Raw genomic sequence first — 18,326 nt, forward strand, 5'->3', positions numbered from 1 at the left:
TATATATATATATATATATATATATATATATATATATATATATATATTTGGCCCATTGGGTATAGTTTGTAGATCTCTGAGCTATACTGATTTTTCCTCCTCTTTATCTTTTTTTTGCTTAAAAAATATGGTTTGTTATATGGGATGGGTCTGTGGGAGGAGTAGGGAGAGTGTTACTAGGAGAAACTATGACAATATTAAAAAAACAGAAGACATTAATACTAAATACCTCTGCCTTATGCCATATTCTACAGTAGTACATTCTAAATGGATATGTGACTTTAATAATAAAGGTCATACTATTAAAAATTAGAAGATAAACATATCATATACTTATTCTACACATATTCAGGCCTTAATTAGGAAAAGACTTCAATGGAGGATCACTTACTATACCTCCAATAACAAGAATACATCTTCTTACAGCAATCTAGTCATTTAATCTATTACAGCAATCTAATCATATTAATGGAGCAGCTAGGTGGTAGAGTAGATAGAAAGGCCTGGAGTCATGAAGACTCATCTTCTTGAATGCAAATCTAGCCTCAAACACATATCTAACCCTGCTGGCCTCAGTTTCCTCATCTGTAAAATGAGCTGCAGAAGAAATGGTAAGCCACTCCAGTGTCTTTGCCAAGAATGCCAAGATGACATCATAAGGAGTCAGACATAATTGAAATGACTGAACAACAAATGATATTAACACAACCCTTAAAAGCAATGAGTGTTTTTGTCCAGTACTCCTGAGTTGGGTTGTGGTTATCCATCCATCTGTGTACGTGGATTCTAGATTCTGGGTTACATCTGGGTGGAGTGGGGGAATATCCTTACATAGTGCATAGAGTCCCAGATGGTGTGGAAGAGTTTGAGAGCTGTCATGGATGGTTGGGTGACTCCAGGTAAGTTGCTCAGTTTCCCCTCAGTTTTCCCTTCTGTAAAATGAATATAATAATAGCATCTGTCTTAGTGTTGTTTTGAGGATCCCATGACACAACATATGTAAAGTGCTCTGTAAATGCTAACTACTGGAATTTTTGTCATCATCATCATCATCGTAATTGCTCCAGAATTTTTCATGATGGGATATTGCCCCCTTTGTACCTTCTGATAGCTTAGTTCAAGTTGGTGATAGCATCTCCTGAGGAAATTAGCCCTGCATTTTATTTTTCTGCCTTATCTGTCGAGCCTTGGTTTAGAAATTATCTCACTTCAGTTTGATCTTTGTTAAAAACCCATTCCCAGAATTTCTGAGATTGTTACATTTAAGACCTAGCCTTCAGGGGCATATATCAAAAGGCATTTGTTAAGTCATTCCTATGTGCAATAACTACATAATCTCTTGCATATTTTAATATTATCTAATAGCAAAGCATAGGAAGAAATTTTCTAAATCACCTGCCTTTTCCATAGTCCTCAGTAAGTTATGCTCCATTCTTTGTACAAACATTCATATTGCTCACATGATTGCAGGGCATATAATCAAATTCTAACCTATACAATCTCTGTATAAACAGATTTCCTATTCCCATCAGCCCTGGTTCACTTTAACCCCCTGTGAAACAGTTTCAGTTAAAGCATACTAAAATCCAAATCCATCTCATGATAATTTGTAAATCCACCAAGTCAAGAGAGTTAATCAAATTGTACACTTAAAGAATTCCTTAAAATTATAACAAAAAGAAAAAATTAGAGGGGAAATTATATTTTACATTGTGAGCTCTTTAAGTATAGAGACTGTCTTTTGCCTTTGCCAGACACTTAATAAATGCTTATTGACTGGCACTTTCCTATCTGAAGGGAAAGAAAAGAGTCTTGATCCTTTTTTTTTCCCGTGTAGAGAAAAAAGAACTCTTCACATAGACAGGTATGTATCATGGTATACAAATCTACTAAATTCATATAGCCCTTTATCACAATTAAATTAGAGTTTAAATTAAATTAGAGACTAAAAATTATCCTCCTCTTCTGGTCGGGTATAAGAAGACAATTCAGCTGAAGCTGAAACTTCATACTCAAAAAACCAATCTAGCAATTATCAAATTCAGAGTACTGATGAATTCCCAATTCGGTCATTTGTTCATTTCTCTTTCATAAGCCTAGCTGGAATTTCATTCAGAGTTTTGTTGTTCTTGGTTTTTTTTTTCCTGTCACTGAAAATTTAGACAACATACCCCCCCCCAAACACACACACACACACACACACACACACAAATACACTTAACTACAAAGGTTTTTAAAATTATCATTGACTAGAATCCCTGAGACAAAAATGATCAGAGTTAGTACGTGTTGAATTAGTAGGTTTCCACATCAGTACCAATAACCTGCCCCTATGAAATGGGCTCAAACATCATTTAGATGGTGCCATTCTTTTCCAGCGATTTATGAGTCCATGACCCAAGGATGTTTCTACTTAGACACTGAGATCTTTGAATCCCACTATGTCTCATACCCCACTATTGTTAGGGTTCAAACAAGCTAGAGCCAAGTTATCTCTTATCAGACCCCATTTATTATAGATCACACTGGTTTCAGGCTTCCATGAAGGGCCCAGGCTTTTATAATTGTTATATAAAGACTTGGACTTGTAGAATTTATTTATTTTTCTTTGACTTTTTAAACTGTTTACTTCATGTGGTACCTTTTTCATGGTAGTGTATTTTTCATATGATCTGGGCTTAACCAGCACTTTTCATGTTTGCATTTTTTCCAGTCTCATACATTTGTTAAATATATAAACACTAAATAGTGTTTCTTCAATGTTCTCTTTACCAGTGGACTATCTGTACTAGGTATAGAAATCAGTCATCATGGATTGTCAGGATGTCCAAATATTTAATCCCAGCTCTCTGCTTGCAATATGCTACAAGTAAGGGAGTTGTCTACACAGAGTCTACATGGAGTTGAACAGAATTCCCTTTGGCCACTTCTAGGGATAGTGCTTAGTGCTGAAAAGCTTTGGGATGACACATCAATTCCTTGGTCCCTGTGAGGAGAGTAAGAGGAAAGAACTGCATCAAAAATTGGCCTATAAGCCACAAATTTTATTGGAAGAGATAGATACCTGTTTTCCTTTTGATTTCTTCTTTTCTGAGAATGCTTTGAGTGGACAGAATTCTCTTGAACTTCTTGTGATAGGAGAGGAGATTTTGCCCCCCTCCAGTAGCTGAGGGGGCTGCCTAAACATGGAAGTGAGCACAAGTACTACCAGGCTTGAACCTGGAACTCAGTGTCCCTGGCTGCCTCTTCTGCTTAGATTTCTTTCCCTGGGTATAAGTTACGGAGCAGCTATTCTGGGATGGAATATTTCCAGCTTTGGAGACAACTTCTTGAGTTTGAGAGGCTGAGACCTCCTGGGTTCTACATTCAGAGATGACTGGCAGCAGTTAAAATCACAGCTTCCTTAGAGAAGGTGACCACTGACTTGCTAAAAGATAATGAACCTTAAAAAAGTGGTTTGATAAATTCCTAGCTCAGGTGAAGGTGAAGTAATGATTCAGCAGTCCCCCCCCCCCAAAAAAAAATGTTTTCATGCTTTGAAGTATCAATCTCCTGGGAGAGTATAATAGGAGTTGTGGTTTACTGTTTCATAATTTAAGTCTTCATCAGTATATTTTTTTGGTATTTTGTGGGGGGTTTTTGGTCAAAATCACATTTTGGATGGAGGAATAAATAGCTATCCTATACTTGACGTACATTGTACACTGTTTCCTTTTTTTGATCAACAATGAGGGGAGATCCTAGCATGAGTCATATATATATATATATATATATATATATATATATATATATATATATATGTAAGATCCCGCAGCTGGGACCCCTTATATAGTCTTAGCCCTCTGGCCCAAGTACCGGTCTTGTTATTAAATGGCAGCAATTTGAACACATTGGATTTGATTCTAATTAACACAGACAATGCAGTGATTTTCATTAGGTCTGGTAAATTAATAGAAACAATCATTTAAGTAAAATGGCAAGATAGAAGAAGATATAAGATAAAGCTACAAAAGTCATTAACCTTTCTCTATATTACCAACAAAACCCAGCAGAAAGAGATGGGGAAAAATTTATTCAATATTAGTAGAGAAAATATAAAATACTTGGGAGTCTTTCTGCCAAGACATGCACAAGAATCATATGAATATATCTGCAAAACACTCTTTACAAAAATGAAGACATATTTAATTGGAGAAAAATTAATTTATAAATTCACTGTCATACAAATAAAACTATTAAGGGTTATTATAAAAAAACTTTTTAAAAGTATAAGAAAATTCATCTGGAGGAACAAAAGGTAAAGAATATTAAAAGAAATTAAAGAAAAAGGTGGGAAGGAAGTGGAACTGAAGGTGGCACAGAACAAAAATCATCAAAACTATTTAGTTCTGGTTAAAAAATGGAAAAGTTGACCAAAGAAAAAAATAGGTACATAGATCAAGAGGATTGAAACAAAGTAGCATTGTGCTCAAAAAGTTCAAGGATGCCAACTATTGGCATTAAGGATTCACAATTTGATTTTTAAAAATAATGTGAAAATTGGAAATCAGTTTGGGAGAAAATAGGCTTAAATCAACATTGTATACTGTATACTGTAATAAACTCCAAATGGATTCATGGCTCAGATTTTTTTTAAGGTCATGTCATAAACAAATTAGGGAAAGATGGAAAAAGGCATCTTTCATGATTATAGATATGGGAAGAGTGATAAAGAGGATTACAGGACATAAAATTGATCATTTTGATCACATAAAATTGAAGTTATTTTGTACAAACAAAGGCAATGCAGTTAGAATCAGAAGGGAAGCATTTAACTGGGAAAATCTTGACAGAAAATTTTACTGATAAATATATGATATACAAGAAATATATGGAATTGATACAAATATATAACAAAAAGAGAATTTCCCTAATAGCTAAATAGACAAAAGGTATGAAGAGGCAGGTTTCAAAAGTAGAAATGCAAGCTATCAGCAATCAAATTTAAAGTGCTCCAAATAATAATAATAAGAAAGACGCAAATTAAAACAATTCTTATGCCCCACCTTATACTCATCAGATTGACAAAGGTGAAACGGAAAATGATAATTGTCAGAGGATCTATGAGTAAATAGGCACACTAAATCACTCTTACTGAACTGTGAATTGGTCCATCCATTCTGGAACTATACCTCCAAAGTCTCTGAGCTGTGTATACCCTTGATTCCAGTGATTCAACTAGGTACATGCCCTAAAGAGATCAAAAATAGTAGGAAAAGACCTGTGTATGCAAAACTATTTGTAGCACTGATGTTTTGTTGTAAAGAGTTACAAATCAGGTGCCTATCAGTTGGGAAATGGATGAACAAACCATGTTATATGAATGTAACAGAATATTATTGCTCTATAAGAAAAAGTGAAAAGGACAAATTCAGAGTAAGTTGGGAAATTTTGTATGAACTTCAGAGTGAAATGAGCAGTATTAGGAGAACTGTTTGTATAATGACCACAACATTACAAAGAAAAACAGCTTCCAAATACTTAAGAACTCTGATCAGTGCCAAGGCTAATGAAGATTTTGGAAGAATGATCATGAAGCATGACTTTCGTCTTTTGGTGGAAGACAGTAGTTACAGAACAAGACATGCATAGAGTCAAAAGAGCTCTTGGAGCTTCATTTCCTCATCGATAAAATGTTGCTATTAACACTTTAAAATGCCTACTTTACTGGATAGTTATGAGGAAAACTATGTAAATTGCAAAGAGCTATAGGAAGTGAAAATTTTTGTTCAGTTGTTTTTCAGTCATGTCTGACTCTTTGTGACACTTTTTGGAGTTTTCTTGTCAGAAATATTGGAGTGATTTTCCATTTCCTTTTCCAGCTCATTTGACAGATGAAAACTGAGGGTTAAGTGACTTGGCCAGGGTCCCACAAGCTAGTGTCTGCAGCTAGATTTGAACTCATGAAGATGAGTCTTCCTAACTCCAGGCCTGCTGCTCTATCCACTGCACCATTTAGCTGCCCTTGATTACTGTTATTATTAATAACAGCAAAATCATATTATCCAATTTGCAACTACATTCCAAGATACTTTGAAAAGAGAATATAATTGCTTTGGTTTTCTTCAACTAATGACCAATTAAATTTAATAAGCCTTATCTCTTATTTTTTAATTATAGTAAACACATTTAAATTATTTTGAGCAAATTGAAGTGCTTGATAGTAGTTTTTTATTTTTATATTATAAAAATATTGAATGGAACAAAACCAATGATAAGGCCAGTAATCAGTCAGTAAGCATTTATTTTTTTTAAGCAGTTGGGGTTAAGTGACTTGCTCAAGGTTACATGGCCAGTTATTTTGTGTGGGTGCCAAGTATCTGAGGCTGGAACCGATCCCGGGTCTCCTGACGCCAGGGCTGGCGCTCTTACTCATTGTGCCACCTGGTCACCCCAGTAAGTATTTATTAAATGCCTACTCTATGCAGGACACTGTGCTAAGCACCAGGAAAATGAATTAGGGCCAAATATAGTCCCAGCCTATACAATCTAATGGGGGAAACTGAAAAGTAGGAGAGTGGGAGTGGAGGGGAGAGAGTCTCTGGCTGGGAGGGATGGGGACAATGAACTCAAAAGAGTGTAGCTACTGGGAAATGATGAGACTGATGTTCTGGGCAACTTCCTTAAAAAGAGGCTCTGGGGGAAACTCACCATTGTCCATCCTCTATATTCTTCAATCAGAGGCATGGAGGGGCCACAGGGATGGAGGGAATTGAGGAGCTGTGAGAAAACACACTTGATTGTTATTATTTGAATCCATACTCTTATATTTGGTTATTTTACCAATTTTAACTTGTCATGAAAAAGTATTTATCTTAGAAAAAAATCAGAAACAGAGCACAACACTCTGGAAACAGCTACTTAATGCCACACATTTCACTTAATAACTAGTATGATGTGTTTCTTAACTGAATTTATATGATGTTAAGTGATCATATAGAAGTGCTTTTTAATTTTTTGCATATTTAAATATAGAATTTAACAAAAGTTTATACTCCATTTTGAATCATCCTTATGACATTTCTAGGCAAATATTTTTGCTTCATCAACAAAGAGCAGCCCTAGAACAGTAGAGTTAGAAGCAAATTTGCATTTTACAAATGAGGAAACTAAGGTACCAAATAAAAATGACTCATCCATGGTAAATTCAGCCAGTTAGCCTTAGTGATGGTATGTTCTAAGTTTAATTTTTTTCTCCACTGAAATATCTCAATTGACTTCTTCCTTCCTTTTGCAGATGATGGAGCAGTGAATTTAAGGAAATTTGTGAAGAAATTATCCAAGGATAAAGATTTTACAAAGGATGAAAGTAAGTGTGAATTTTAAAACTGGGATTAATGACAACCATTTCATTGCTGTTCTGGAATATAAATTTTGACATTTTTGTAAATTATGACTTTTTTAGATTTAAGAATTTGACTTTTTACTGGACTTCCTTGTGTTTCCTCTCTGCTCACTTTCAATCCTTTATTGATTTGTACTATTGTTTTAAATAACAATTCACCCCTTGCTGCAATATTTGAGTGAAGTTTAACCAATCAACTTCTTTGATCCGCTACTTTATATTAGATATGTTACTAGGTGTTATATGATACAGAAAGATGCCCCTGACATAGAAATATTGTAATAATATTTTATTTTATTCCCAGTTGCATATAAAGACAACTTTTAACATTCATTTCTTAAAAATTTTGAGTTTCAGATTTTCTCCCTCCTTCCCTTACTTTCCTTTCCTTCTCCCTCCCTGAGATAATAGCAATTTGTTGTAGGTTATACATGTGTAATCATGCAGAACTTTTCCATGTTAGTAATGTTGTGAAAGGCACAGACCAAAAGAGAAAAAATCATGGAAAAAATAAAGTGAAAAATAATATGCTTTGATCCATATTCAGACTCCATCCATTCTTTCTCTGGAGGTAGGTATCATTTTTTTTTATCATGAGTCCTTTGGAATTGTCTTTGATCATTGTATTGCTGAGAATAGTGAAGCCATTCACAGTTGATCATCGTGTAATATTGCTATTACTGTGGACAGTGTTATTATGGATAGTAAATATTATGAGTTCAGATAAGGGAGAGATCTCTGTGAACTATGGTAGACTAGGAAGGCTCCATGGACTTGGGCTAGGCTTTGGAGAATGGGTCAGAATTGTTGTCCAAAAGTGCAATTCAAAAACTTGCAGTTTCCAGAGATTCCAAAGCCAATATATAACTCAGATCAGGATTCAGCCAAACAAGTCAAAATCTTCTGCTACCTTTGTTATTATCTCCAGTGACCCAATGAAACTGTATGCATAAATCTTGTCATTTTATTCCTCTTCTCCAAACCTTGTCATGTCTCCCTGTTTAAAGTTCTTTAGATAGTATTCAAAACCTTCTACAATTTGATGCTACACTACTTTTTGTATATCATACTGCTCCACTCCATGCATATTATGCTCCAGCCAAACTAGACTACTCAGTGTACCCTCTATAAGGCCCACACACTTATGTTACCTATGCCTAGAATATCTTCCTCCCAATTTTTCATCTGTTGGAGGTGAGCAAGGGGTTCATTATGGGTATGGGGGACAAACTCTGCAAAGATACAGAAGCAGGAGAAAAGATGTTGAGCCCAGAAAACTGATAATAAGTCACTTTGACTAGAACACAGAATGTGTAAAGGAAGCTAATGTGAAATAAGTTTGGAAAAGTAGGAGGGTATCAGATTAGGAAGGACTTCAGATGTCAGACAGAGGAGTTTGTATTTTATTTGTTTGGATCTGTTTAACAGCATCTTGATTTCTCATAAAGTCACTAGCTTCCATTTGCTCCAATCTAATTCTGAAGGAATGATTCTCTTCAGGGAGCTTTTGAGATTCTTTTTCCATCTGGCAAATTCAGCTTTTTAAGGCATTATTCTCCTCATTGCCTTTTTGAGCCTCTTTTGCCTTTTGAGTTAGTCTAATTTTTGAGGTGTTATTTTCTTCAGTCAGGTTGTTGACTCTCATTTCATAATTTTCTTGCATCATTCTCATTTCTCTTCCCAATTTTTCTTCCACTTCTCTTATTTGGTTTTCAAAATCCTTCTTAAGCTCCTCTATGGCCTGTAACCAGCTCATAATTTTCTTGGAAGATTTTGGTGCAGGAGTTCTGACTTCACTCTCTTCTTCCTGTCCATGCTTTGATCTTTTTTTGTCTCCAAAATAGGAGTGTGAAGTCGGATTGCTGTGCTTGCTTTGTTTCCTTTGCTGGCTCATGTTGCTACTCAATTACTTGACTTTTGAGCTTTTTACCACAGTAAAACTCTGCCACCAGACAGGAGAGCTTTGTCCCAAACAGCTGGGGTTTTCTCAGCTGCCAGAGCTATTAGTTGGGTTCTCTCTCTTAAGCCTTCACAAGCTCTGGCAGACTGGGCACGCACCCCAGGACCTCCACCCTAGACAGTGATCCAGATCCAAGTAGGTTAAAGCAAGAACGATTACCCCTTAGAATGGTCACTTGGTCTACAATTTGCAGGCCAGGAGCTCTGAAGCAGCCTCCTGCTGGTGGCTGCATGACCACCGCACCTTAGGAGCTTCTCCCTCTAGGGGGCAAAGGCTGGACCGTGCTCCTAGATTCCCGGTTCCCAAAGTCCACACTGCACTGACCTCTCACTTTGTCCTTAGCATCTATGGGTTGATAATTCTGGAAACTGCCACAGCTGCTAGTGATCTGAAGTCCCTCCAGTCGGCAGCTGGTTGTGGCTGCCCTGAGGCTAAAACCTCTGGCTCATGTGGGGCTGAGCTCGGCTCCCAGTGTACTGTGCTGGCCCCTTCCTGCCAGCCTGCTGGGCTGTTTTCAGCAGGAGGTTATCTTCTCTCTGTCATTTTGTGGGTTCTGTAGCTCCAAAGTTTGTTTAGAGTAATTTTTTACATGAATTGGAGGAAGTGGAAGCAGGAGCTGCGCAGAAGTCCTGTTTCTACTCCGCCCCTAGGAGTTTGTATTTTATCCAGAAGGAGGAAGCCTTTGAAGATATTTGGGTAGGGAAGTGACAGGGTTAGACTTATTCCTTGGAGGGGGGGGGGATGTTTTGGCAGATTTGTGAAACCTGAATTGAACAGGGGAAGAATTGGATGCAAGGAGATAAATTTGAACAATATTAAAGTAGTTCAGATAACAGATGATGAGGACCTAAGCTATGGTAGTAACCGTGTGAATGGGAAGAAAGGAACAATTGTGAAAGGTGTAGAGGTGTAATCAATAAGACTTCATCTAACTACTTTGATATGGAAGATAAGAGAGAGGGAAAGAATCAGGGATGACTCTAAGGTTGTGAACCTATATAACTTGAAGGATGGTGGTACTATCAACAAAAAGAATGAAGTATGGAAAAAAGGGAGAGTAAATTTAGCAGGAAAGGGAATGAATTCCCTTTAGGAGCTGGTAATTCCATTGCAATATCTAACTACATATATCTAGCCAGAATTTGGTGAAGTGCTATTGGTATTTAGAAGAGAGATGATTTTATATGGATATATGTGTATATATACACATCTACATAGATAGATATAGATATAGATTTTGTAGTCGTGTGCTAGAGATGATAATTGAATACATGGGGGCTGATAGAAAAGAGAAAGAATGGAAAGGAGAGGAGAGGAGAATGCCCACAGCAGAGTCTATATATATCACCAAGCAGAGTGGGCAAGAGAAGGATAATCCAATAAAGGAGACTGAGAAACACCAACCAGACTCTTAGAAGAAGAACAAGGACAGAACCATGTCACAAAAAAAAAAAAAGAGAGAAAACAGTATTCAGGTGGAAGTGATGTTTTGCAGTGTTAGTTACTAGGTAGAGGTCAAGATGAATGACAACTGAGGAAAACCCATTGAATATAATAGCTAAGAGATAGTAACATTGGAGAGAATAGTTTGTAGAGTACCAGGGATCAGAAATCAATTTATAAAGGATTGAAAAGAGACTGGGAGGTGAGGAAATAGAGGCAGCAAGAACAGGTCGCTCTTTTAAAGTAGATTGACTATGAAAGGGAAGAGGGACAAAAGTGTGAGAGTCAAGTAAAGGATTTTTAATGATAGGGAGACAATAATGTAGAAGAATTTTGAAGTGTCAGCTGTAGTAGGGAGAAGAGGAGCTCATATTAGATGGCCTCTTTTTTCAGTTAATGTAGGTGAAGTCCTCTGCTTAGAGAAGGTAGGAATATAGAGGTCTTGAAAAGAAAAGAGAAAATTTGGAATAGTCATTGTAGGGACTATGATAGAATCATTCAGAGAAAATTTAGAAAACCATGCTGTCGGGGCAGCCAGGTGGCTCAGCGAGTAAGAGCACCGGCTCCAGTGTCGGGATGACCTGGGGATCAAATCCGGGCTTAGATACTCAGCACCACACCCAGAAATAACTGGCTGTGTAACCTTGAGCAAGTTACTTAACCCCAATTGCTTAAAAAAAAAAAGAATTCTTTGGGGCGGCCAGGTGGCTCAGTGAGTAAGAGCGCCGGCTCTAGTGTCGGGATGACCTGGATCAAATCCGGGCTCAGATACTCAGCACCACACCCAGAAATAATAACTGGCCGTGTAACCTTGAGCAAGTTACTTAACCCCGATTGCTTTAAAGAAAAAAAAGAAAACCATGCTGTGCAGAAGTGAGAGTCCAGTTGAGATTAGTTAGCATTCATTTGTAATAGACTTTGCAGGCATAGCTGTGTACCTTTTTCCAGCACAGGAGTAGGAGAAGAAAAGGCAAATAGGTTTAGCAAAGGCATGAACAGAGATTCAAAGGTAGAAGATAATGCATAGTTGGCCTGGTGGACCATAGGGCTAACATTGTGAAGAAAGGGAAGTTAAAACTAGAGCAAAGATGATGTATTAAGACAGGAGGGAAAAGTAAAGTGATTGGAATTTGTGATGAGAATGAAGAATAGGTGTAAGAAGATTGTGTCAGAAGGAGAGATGGAAGAGATAGGAAGTTGTAATCAGAGTATGGACTTTTAGAATCATAAATGAATAAATGAAAAAGACTTATCAGGCAGTTACTATGTACCAAGAAGTATGCTAAATGCTAGGGGTGGGGGGAATGACATCTTTGCTGTCAAGGAACTCACACTTTAATTGGGGGAGACAACACATTAAAAAAGAGTTCATTTGCAGGGTAGATGGAAAGTCCCAGAAATCCTGAAAGTTCAGGTCAGGTCTGGGTTAGATCATAAGACTCAGGGGATATTGAGGTCCACCAGCAGGTAAGATGATGATGGATGGTGCCAAGGAGTCTGGAAATCATAGTGGAAGGGAAGATGCAGGCATGCCCAGATGACTTTAAGGCAATGTAAGGGTAGGTCTTGGTGGACCTACCTCACCATCTCACTGGAAACCTTAGAGTTGATGACTAGCAACTCAACAACCATGTCACACTCCTTACTCATCCACCCTGTGGAAAGGGGCAAAGAGGGAAGGGTTCCCCTCTTAGTGGCTCTTCTTTCTATTTAAGCAGATGAAGTTTAGACTGCCTGTGGGTTAGTTATAATGACCTGGGGGCTTATTAGGGAAGGAGAAGGTAAGCACAATCATGGGGGATGGTGAGATCTAAAATGTGATCATCCCTGTGGCTGCTGAAGTTGTCATGGTGGTTGAATAGGTTGATATACTTTGGGAGATTCAGGTATTCAAGGGACATCAATGTATATATTGAAGTCCCAAAAGTATGAGGGAGGAGGAAGACTGTGAACCAGGTACAGAACTACTTAAGAAAGGAAAAAGGATAACCCGGAGAAGAGGTGTGCCAAAACACTCCAGAGTGAGGCCTGGACCAGAATAAAATGTGATTGAGAAATATTTAACAAAATAAATAAAAATATAGTAAAACATAGATAATTAAAATATGTGGTTTCCTAAGTCAAGAATCCTTATGAACAATTTAGTGGGCCCCAGTTTCTGAGTTTGACACCACTAACCTAGAGGCTGTTAGATGACTGTGGTAAATATTTAGACCAAGTGATAGAGATCAATGGAGTGGCCTTCCAAAGAGATGTTGCTGAGTGATGATGGTGGCAAAGGAAGGATCTAAAAGTAGGGACAAAAGAGAACCTGTGTTCTTGGGTTATTTTAACAAGGCCCAAAAGTCAAGGCAGTGTAGCATAGTGCATAAAGAGGTAGCTTCAGAATCATGGAGATCTAGGTTCAGATCCCACCTCTGACAAATAGTGGTGGCTGTATGACCCTAAGAAAGTCAAAAGTCACCTAACCTCCTAGTGGTACCTGGAAACTCTCAGGTTATTGCTTGCAGAGCAATTACTGATCTATCTGCATTAGTAAAGGGAGATTTCTTCTAGGGGTTCTTTACACTAATGAAATCAGAATGAAAAACAAGCCACTCAAAAACCATTGCTCCTGAAAATTAGTATGTTAAGTTCCTCTTCTGGAGTTCTTTAAACTCAGTAATAATTTTGTACTTTGATTTGTTCATATTATAGAAGCAGAAAAAGCATTAAAAGCTGTCACCAAGTTTTCTGAGGGGAAAGTCAAGATCACTGATATATCTCCTACCCTGGAGAGTTTAGGTGTCAAGTTAACTAAACAAGACCTTCAAGAAACATTGAAAACTGTTGGAGCTGATGGTAAGCATTTCATCTATTTGTTTTTGTTTAGTCATTTTTCAGTCATGTCCGATTCTTCATGACCCCGTCTGAGGTTTTCTTTTTCTTTTTTTTAAGCAATTGGGGTTAAGTAAGTTGCTCAAGGTTACACGGCCACGTGTTTCTGGGTGGGTACTAAGTGTCTGAGCCCTGATTCGATCCCCAGGTCATCCCAACACTGGGGCCGGTGATCTTACTTGCTGTGCTACCTGGCCACCCCTATTTGAGGTTTTCTTGACAAAGATACTGGAGTGGTTTGCCATTTCCTTTTCCAGCTAATGTTGCAGATGAGGAAACTGAGGCAAATGGGGATAAGTGACTTGCCCAGGGTGACACAGCTAATAAGTGTTTGAGGCCAAATTTGAACTCAGGTCCTCCTGAGTACAGAGCTGGCACTCTATCCACTGTGCTATTTAGCTGCTCTTTCAGCTATTTACCAAGGGGTTTAATTATATTCTGTAAGATTTATGTTCTTTCTAGTGGGAAAGCTAAAATTTCAGTCATTTCTGTTGGGGCAGGTGGGTTGGGCACAAAAGGCTGTTAGTTTGAAAATCACTCTACATTTTAGAGTAGTGGGGGAAGAAATGTTTCTTTTCCTAGATAGGAGTGGGAACCGACTCTTTTTGGGAAAAGAGAATAGGGAGAGTAAGCAGTATCAATTAGAATTGGGGAAGGAGAAGTAATGACAGTGATTAGGAATTCCGTAATTCTCTTAGTAGCAGCTCCTTGTATCCTAATGCAGTGACAGTATGAAATGACACCCAGTGTACCCATTGTCTGTTTTTTTGTTGACATGTGGGAGTTTTGCCCCCTTCATTCTTCTTTTCAAGTTGTATTGCTAGATTTTGTTTTTAGATCACAGCCATTTCTGGACCTGCCTCTCTCCCCCTCCCTGATTTGAACTTTCCATTTCCCAAAGCTAGGTTCTAAGTCAGTTTGCTTTAGTCTGATTTAGTGTGATTTAGTCTGACAGCATATGTGACCATGACACACTCCTAGTCCCCCCCCACCTTCTGCAAGATGAAAGTGTCTTCTCCTTCAGTCTTTGTCTTCCCAGCCTTCCCTAGCATTGGCTCTGCATCACACTCTGTTTGCAGGGTCCCTTTTTATATTACCATGTTTCTTCTGGGTTGGTGTACCAGTTGAGAATATATTCTAGCCTACTGTCAAGTGGTTAATAGACTTCTACAGTCTCAAGTATGCAAGGTTCTTAGAGATCTGGTCTAACCTTTAGCTTTGTAAGAAGATTCTTTACGTCAAGGTTCCTCTAGACTCTGTTTAAAGACTGACCATGATGGGGAACTCATCACCTTCTGAAACAGCTATCTACTTTGAGACAATTCCCTATGTAAAGCCAGATTCTGTATTCATCATTTCCACTTATTATTTCTAGTTCTGTTTTCTGAGGCCAAACAGAACAAGCCTAATCCCTCATCAATATAGCAGCCCTTTGGATACCTGAAGGTATCTAGCATATAGTTAGGAAGACATGAATTCAAATTTTGCCTCAGAGAATTACTAGTCTCTTTGTTCCTTGGTTCCCTCATTTATAAAATCATCTCTTAATCTACTATCCTATAATTCTTCAGTCTTTTCTCCAAGCTAAACATTCTCCTCCTCTTCCATGTGATACTTCCATGAAAGGAATGATTTTGTATGGTTGCCTTTAGTTATGATTTACATGATGATTTACATAATGATTTACATGAATTTTGGGAAGGAATAAATAAAAGAGTTAAAGTCAACCTATAGAAAGGACTTACCATAGAAATCCAAACTGACATATTTTCTTTGTTTTGAGGTTCTTCCCAAATTTTCCTGGGCCTTGAGATCCATGTTGGATTGCCCAGTAGTTTAAAAATGATAGTAAAGTGACAAATGCTCTCAATTAACATGTAACAAGTCTTTCCACAAGAAATTTGAGAATCAGATAGGCTTAGGACTTCCCTCTGGAGGCTTCATATACCCAGGAAGGACTAATTTATCAGCCTATTGCAGCTAGTGAAGGGGGAATGTCTTCTGCACAGTTTCTGAAGAAACTCTCCCAGGGTGATTGCAAATATCTTGGGGTTGTATTTGGTTTCTTATAAGCTGAAGGTATGACTCCCAAAGTCTTTAGAACTAACCTTGGTGTGAGATGGGCAAATTTTCTGTCCACTTCTATTAGAATGCAAATATGAACCCAGAGGAGCCACACCTCTATGGAAAGGGAAAAATAAACCAGCAGGTTTTGAAACCCATTGAATATTTGGTGATTATCTTTGTACCAGTTGATAGGCAGTAAAATTTCAGTAATTAAGACTGGAAGGAAAACCTATCTGAAGCAGTAAAAGTTTGAACTATAGAATATGGTATATAGTACTTTTTAATGGTATTTGTATATCCATATCTGTCTGGAGTGTATGTCTCTGCTTCTTTCCTCCTTCCCCCCCACCCCTGACTCAATGTCTCAAGTAACCTCCTTTTAAAGCTACATGGCCAGTGGGGATGGGAAGAGAAGAGAGATAAATCACCTCCTCCTTCTTTGCAGGGAAAAGTGGTGATATCCTTTATAAACAGCTATTGGTATGTTCTCTACTGAACTGCCATTTTTTCCCCCCAGGACATAGCTATTTAAAGGCCTTAAAAGCATGTCCAATTTTTCTTGGTCAATTGAAGTTGCTCTCTTTAATTCTGTCAGAGAAAGGTGGTCACCCCTTACAAAAGAATAATCACATATATGTTAATACCTCATTGCCAATGTTCCCTATTTTTTCTTTTCTTTGGAATAATAATCCTTGTGGAGAGGAGTGGAAGGCCAATGCAAATTCTATGAGAGGTTTTAAAAGTTTACTTTTTCTGCTCTGGGATTTAAAAATTGTGCTCTGTATATGTTATTGTCCACATAATACCTTGAGCCTTTACTATAACACATATGACTTGCCTTTGAAACATAAAGAACTCTGAGCCATGTAGAGCATATCAAATGAAATAATATAGGTTAAAGTACTTTTTAATTCTTACATACACATTGTAATTCTTTTTACTCTTTTAGCATCAAAACTTTCATTTATTGAAATTAATGCTATTTCAGCTCCCCACAAAGCATTAAAAAAATTGGGAAGGATCTCTTTTTGTGCCCTCTAACATCTTGCTAACATTCTAATAGTTGGTGGTTGCTTGTTGTCCATTCTCAAAGACCAAAATGACATCACTGTTTTGGAGTCAAGGTACAGTGTGTCCAACTGTGGCTTATCAGACGAATATGAGCTCAGAAGGCTCTACTACAGGCTGGGCACAAATAATCCATTTGAACATCTGGAGTGGAAATGACTCTAAATTTGCACATCTCATGATTTTTGAGCTACTGAAATTCTGCTTTACTCATAGAGTATAGCACATTCTTTGATGGGGCCTGCCATGCTGGGTGGTCCTGTGCCAGTGTCTCCCATATCACACAATTGATTCCAAAGTTCTTCAGAGACACTTTGAGAATGTTCTTGTATTGCTTCTTCTGACTTCCATGTGAGTGCTACTTGTAATAAGAAGGCTGTTGAAACAGTGGATTATTTACAATTTTTTGAAAGAAGGGTTTAGTTGTTTTAATTATATTCAGCTAATAACTGGTAATAAACTGATCAATACAGGTCTTATTTGATGTGCTTTAATCAATAGAAAACAGGTTGTTATGGGTAAATGAGTGTGATTGTAGCACTTTTGATGGTTGTCCCCTTAAATAAAGGGTCACTTGGCATTAGGAATCTCTTTAACTTATAAAGAAATAATAAAGAAAGGCAGTGTTGGAGTCTGCTACTCATGAAGAGAAATTTTTTGGTTGAAGTTGATGTTACATATGTATTTCTCCATGAAATTTTCTCTCACTTAATTTTGGTCCTGTAAATGTGCTTGCTTTCTTCTAACTATCTTTGACAGGAATTCAGTGCTTTACATTTTGAGTTAAGCTAATCTTTTGGCTTTTCTTGGTGAATGTTTATACTTTTTTTTTTGCCTTTTGGAGGGCAATTGGGGTTAAGTAACTTGCCCAAGGTTACATGGCTAGTTTGTGTATGTGTGTGTGTGTGGGGGGGGGGGGGGGTGTTAAGTCTCTGAGGCCTATACCTAACACTGGTCCTCCTGACTGCAAGGCCAGCACTTTACTCATTGCGCCACCTAGCCACCCCTGAATGTTTATACTTTTCAAAAATAGGATAATTTGGTATATAGTTTCCACCTGCTTTTGGACTTCACTGTTACAGAATTGTAAATAATTATAAAAATAAGTCTTTAAAATGACAAACTAAAGGGGTAGAATGAAATAATTCTCTAATTTATGCAATGGCTTTTAGTTTGGACCTGGTCTACCTCACTACAAAGTGAAGAGGAAGAGGCTTGGAAGTTCAGTTCAATACAACAAGCATTTTAACAGCCTCACGGGACTGGGAACACAAAAATCAAAATAAACAAAAAATACCTCAAGTAGTGCATAGTCTTTTATATTTGTCATATAACTGCCACTCTCCCACTTTACTTCCCCTTCCCTTTTGTACTAGATGGACTAGTGAATTTGAAGACCTTTGTTGATAAATTAGCTACTGTTGAACAATTTCCTGAATGCAAACGTAAGTACTAACTTCAAAATTAGTATGATTGAAAGTTTCCTTTTCCTGTGTGGAGACCTATTTTGTGACTTTAAAAATCTAG

At 37.6% G+C, this 18,326-nt stretch overlaps 2 protein-coding genes across 2 annotated transcripts in view; both read left to right on the forward strand.

Moving 5' to 3' along the window:
* The window catches only part of LOC138152763 (EF-hand calcium-binding domain-containing protein 13-like), a 98,045-nt gene that overhangs the window by 72,364 nt on the left and 7,355 nt on the right, over positions 1 to 18,326 (forward strand). Inside the window, exons 27-29 of the mRNA XM_069076850.1 lie at positions 7,277 to 7,348; positions 13,485 to 13,628; positions 18,176 to 18,244. Of these exons, the coding sequence (XP_068932951.1) occupies positions 7,277 to 7,348; positions 13,485 to 13,628; positions 18,176 to 18,244 (285 nt within the window). The remainder of the gene's footprint in view (positions 1 to 7,276; positions 7,349 to 13,484; positions 13,629 to 18,175; positions 18,245 to 18,326) is intronic.
* The window catches only part of METTL2A (methyltransferase 2A, tRNA N3-cytidine), a 393,599-nt gene that overhangs the window by 45,502 nt on the left and 329,771 nt on the right, over positions 1 to 18,326 (forward strand). The window lies entirely within an intron of this gene.

Source organism: Petaurus breviceps, unplaced genomic scaffold (assembly GCF_028583685.1).
Source record: "Petaurus breviceps papuanus isolate PSGF00001 unplaced genomic scaffold, PetGlider_PUasm1.0 90925, whole genome shotgun sequence".
Taxonomy (NCBI): domain Eukaryota; kingdom Metazoa; phylum Chordata; class Mammalia; order Diprotodontia; family Petauridae; genus Petaurus; species Petaurus breviceps.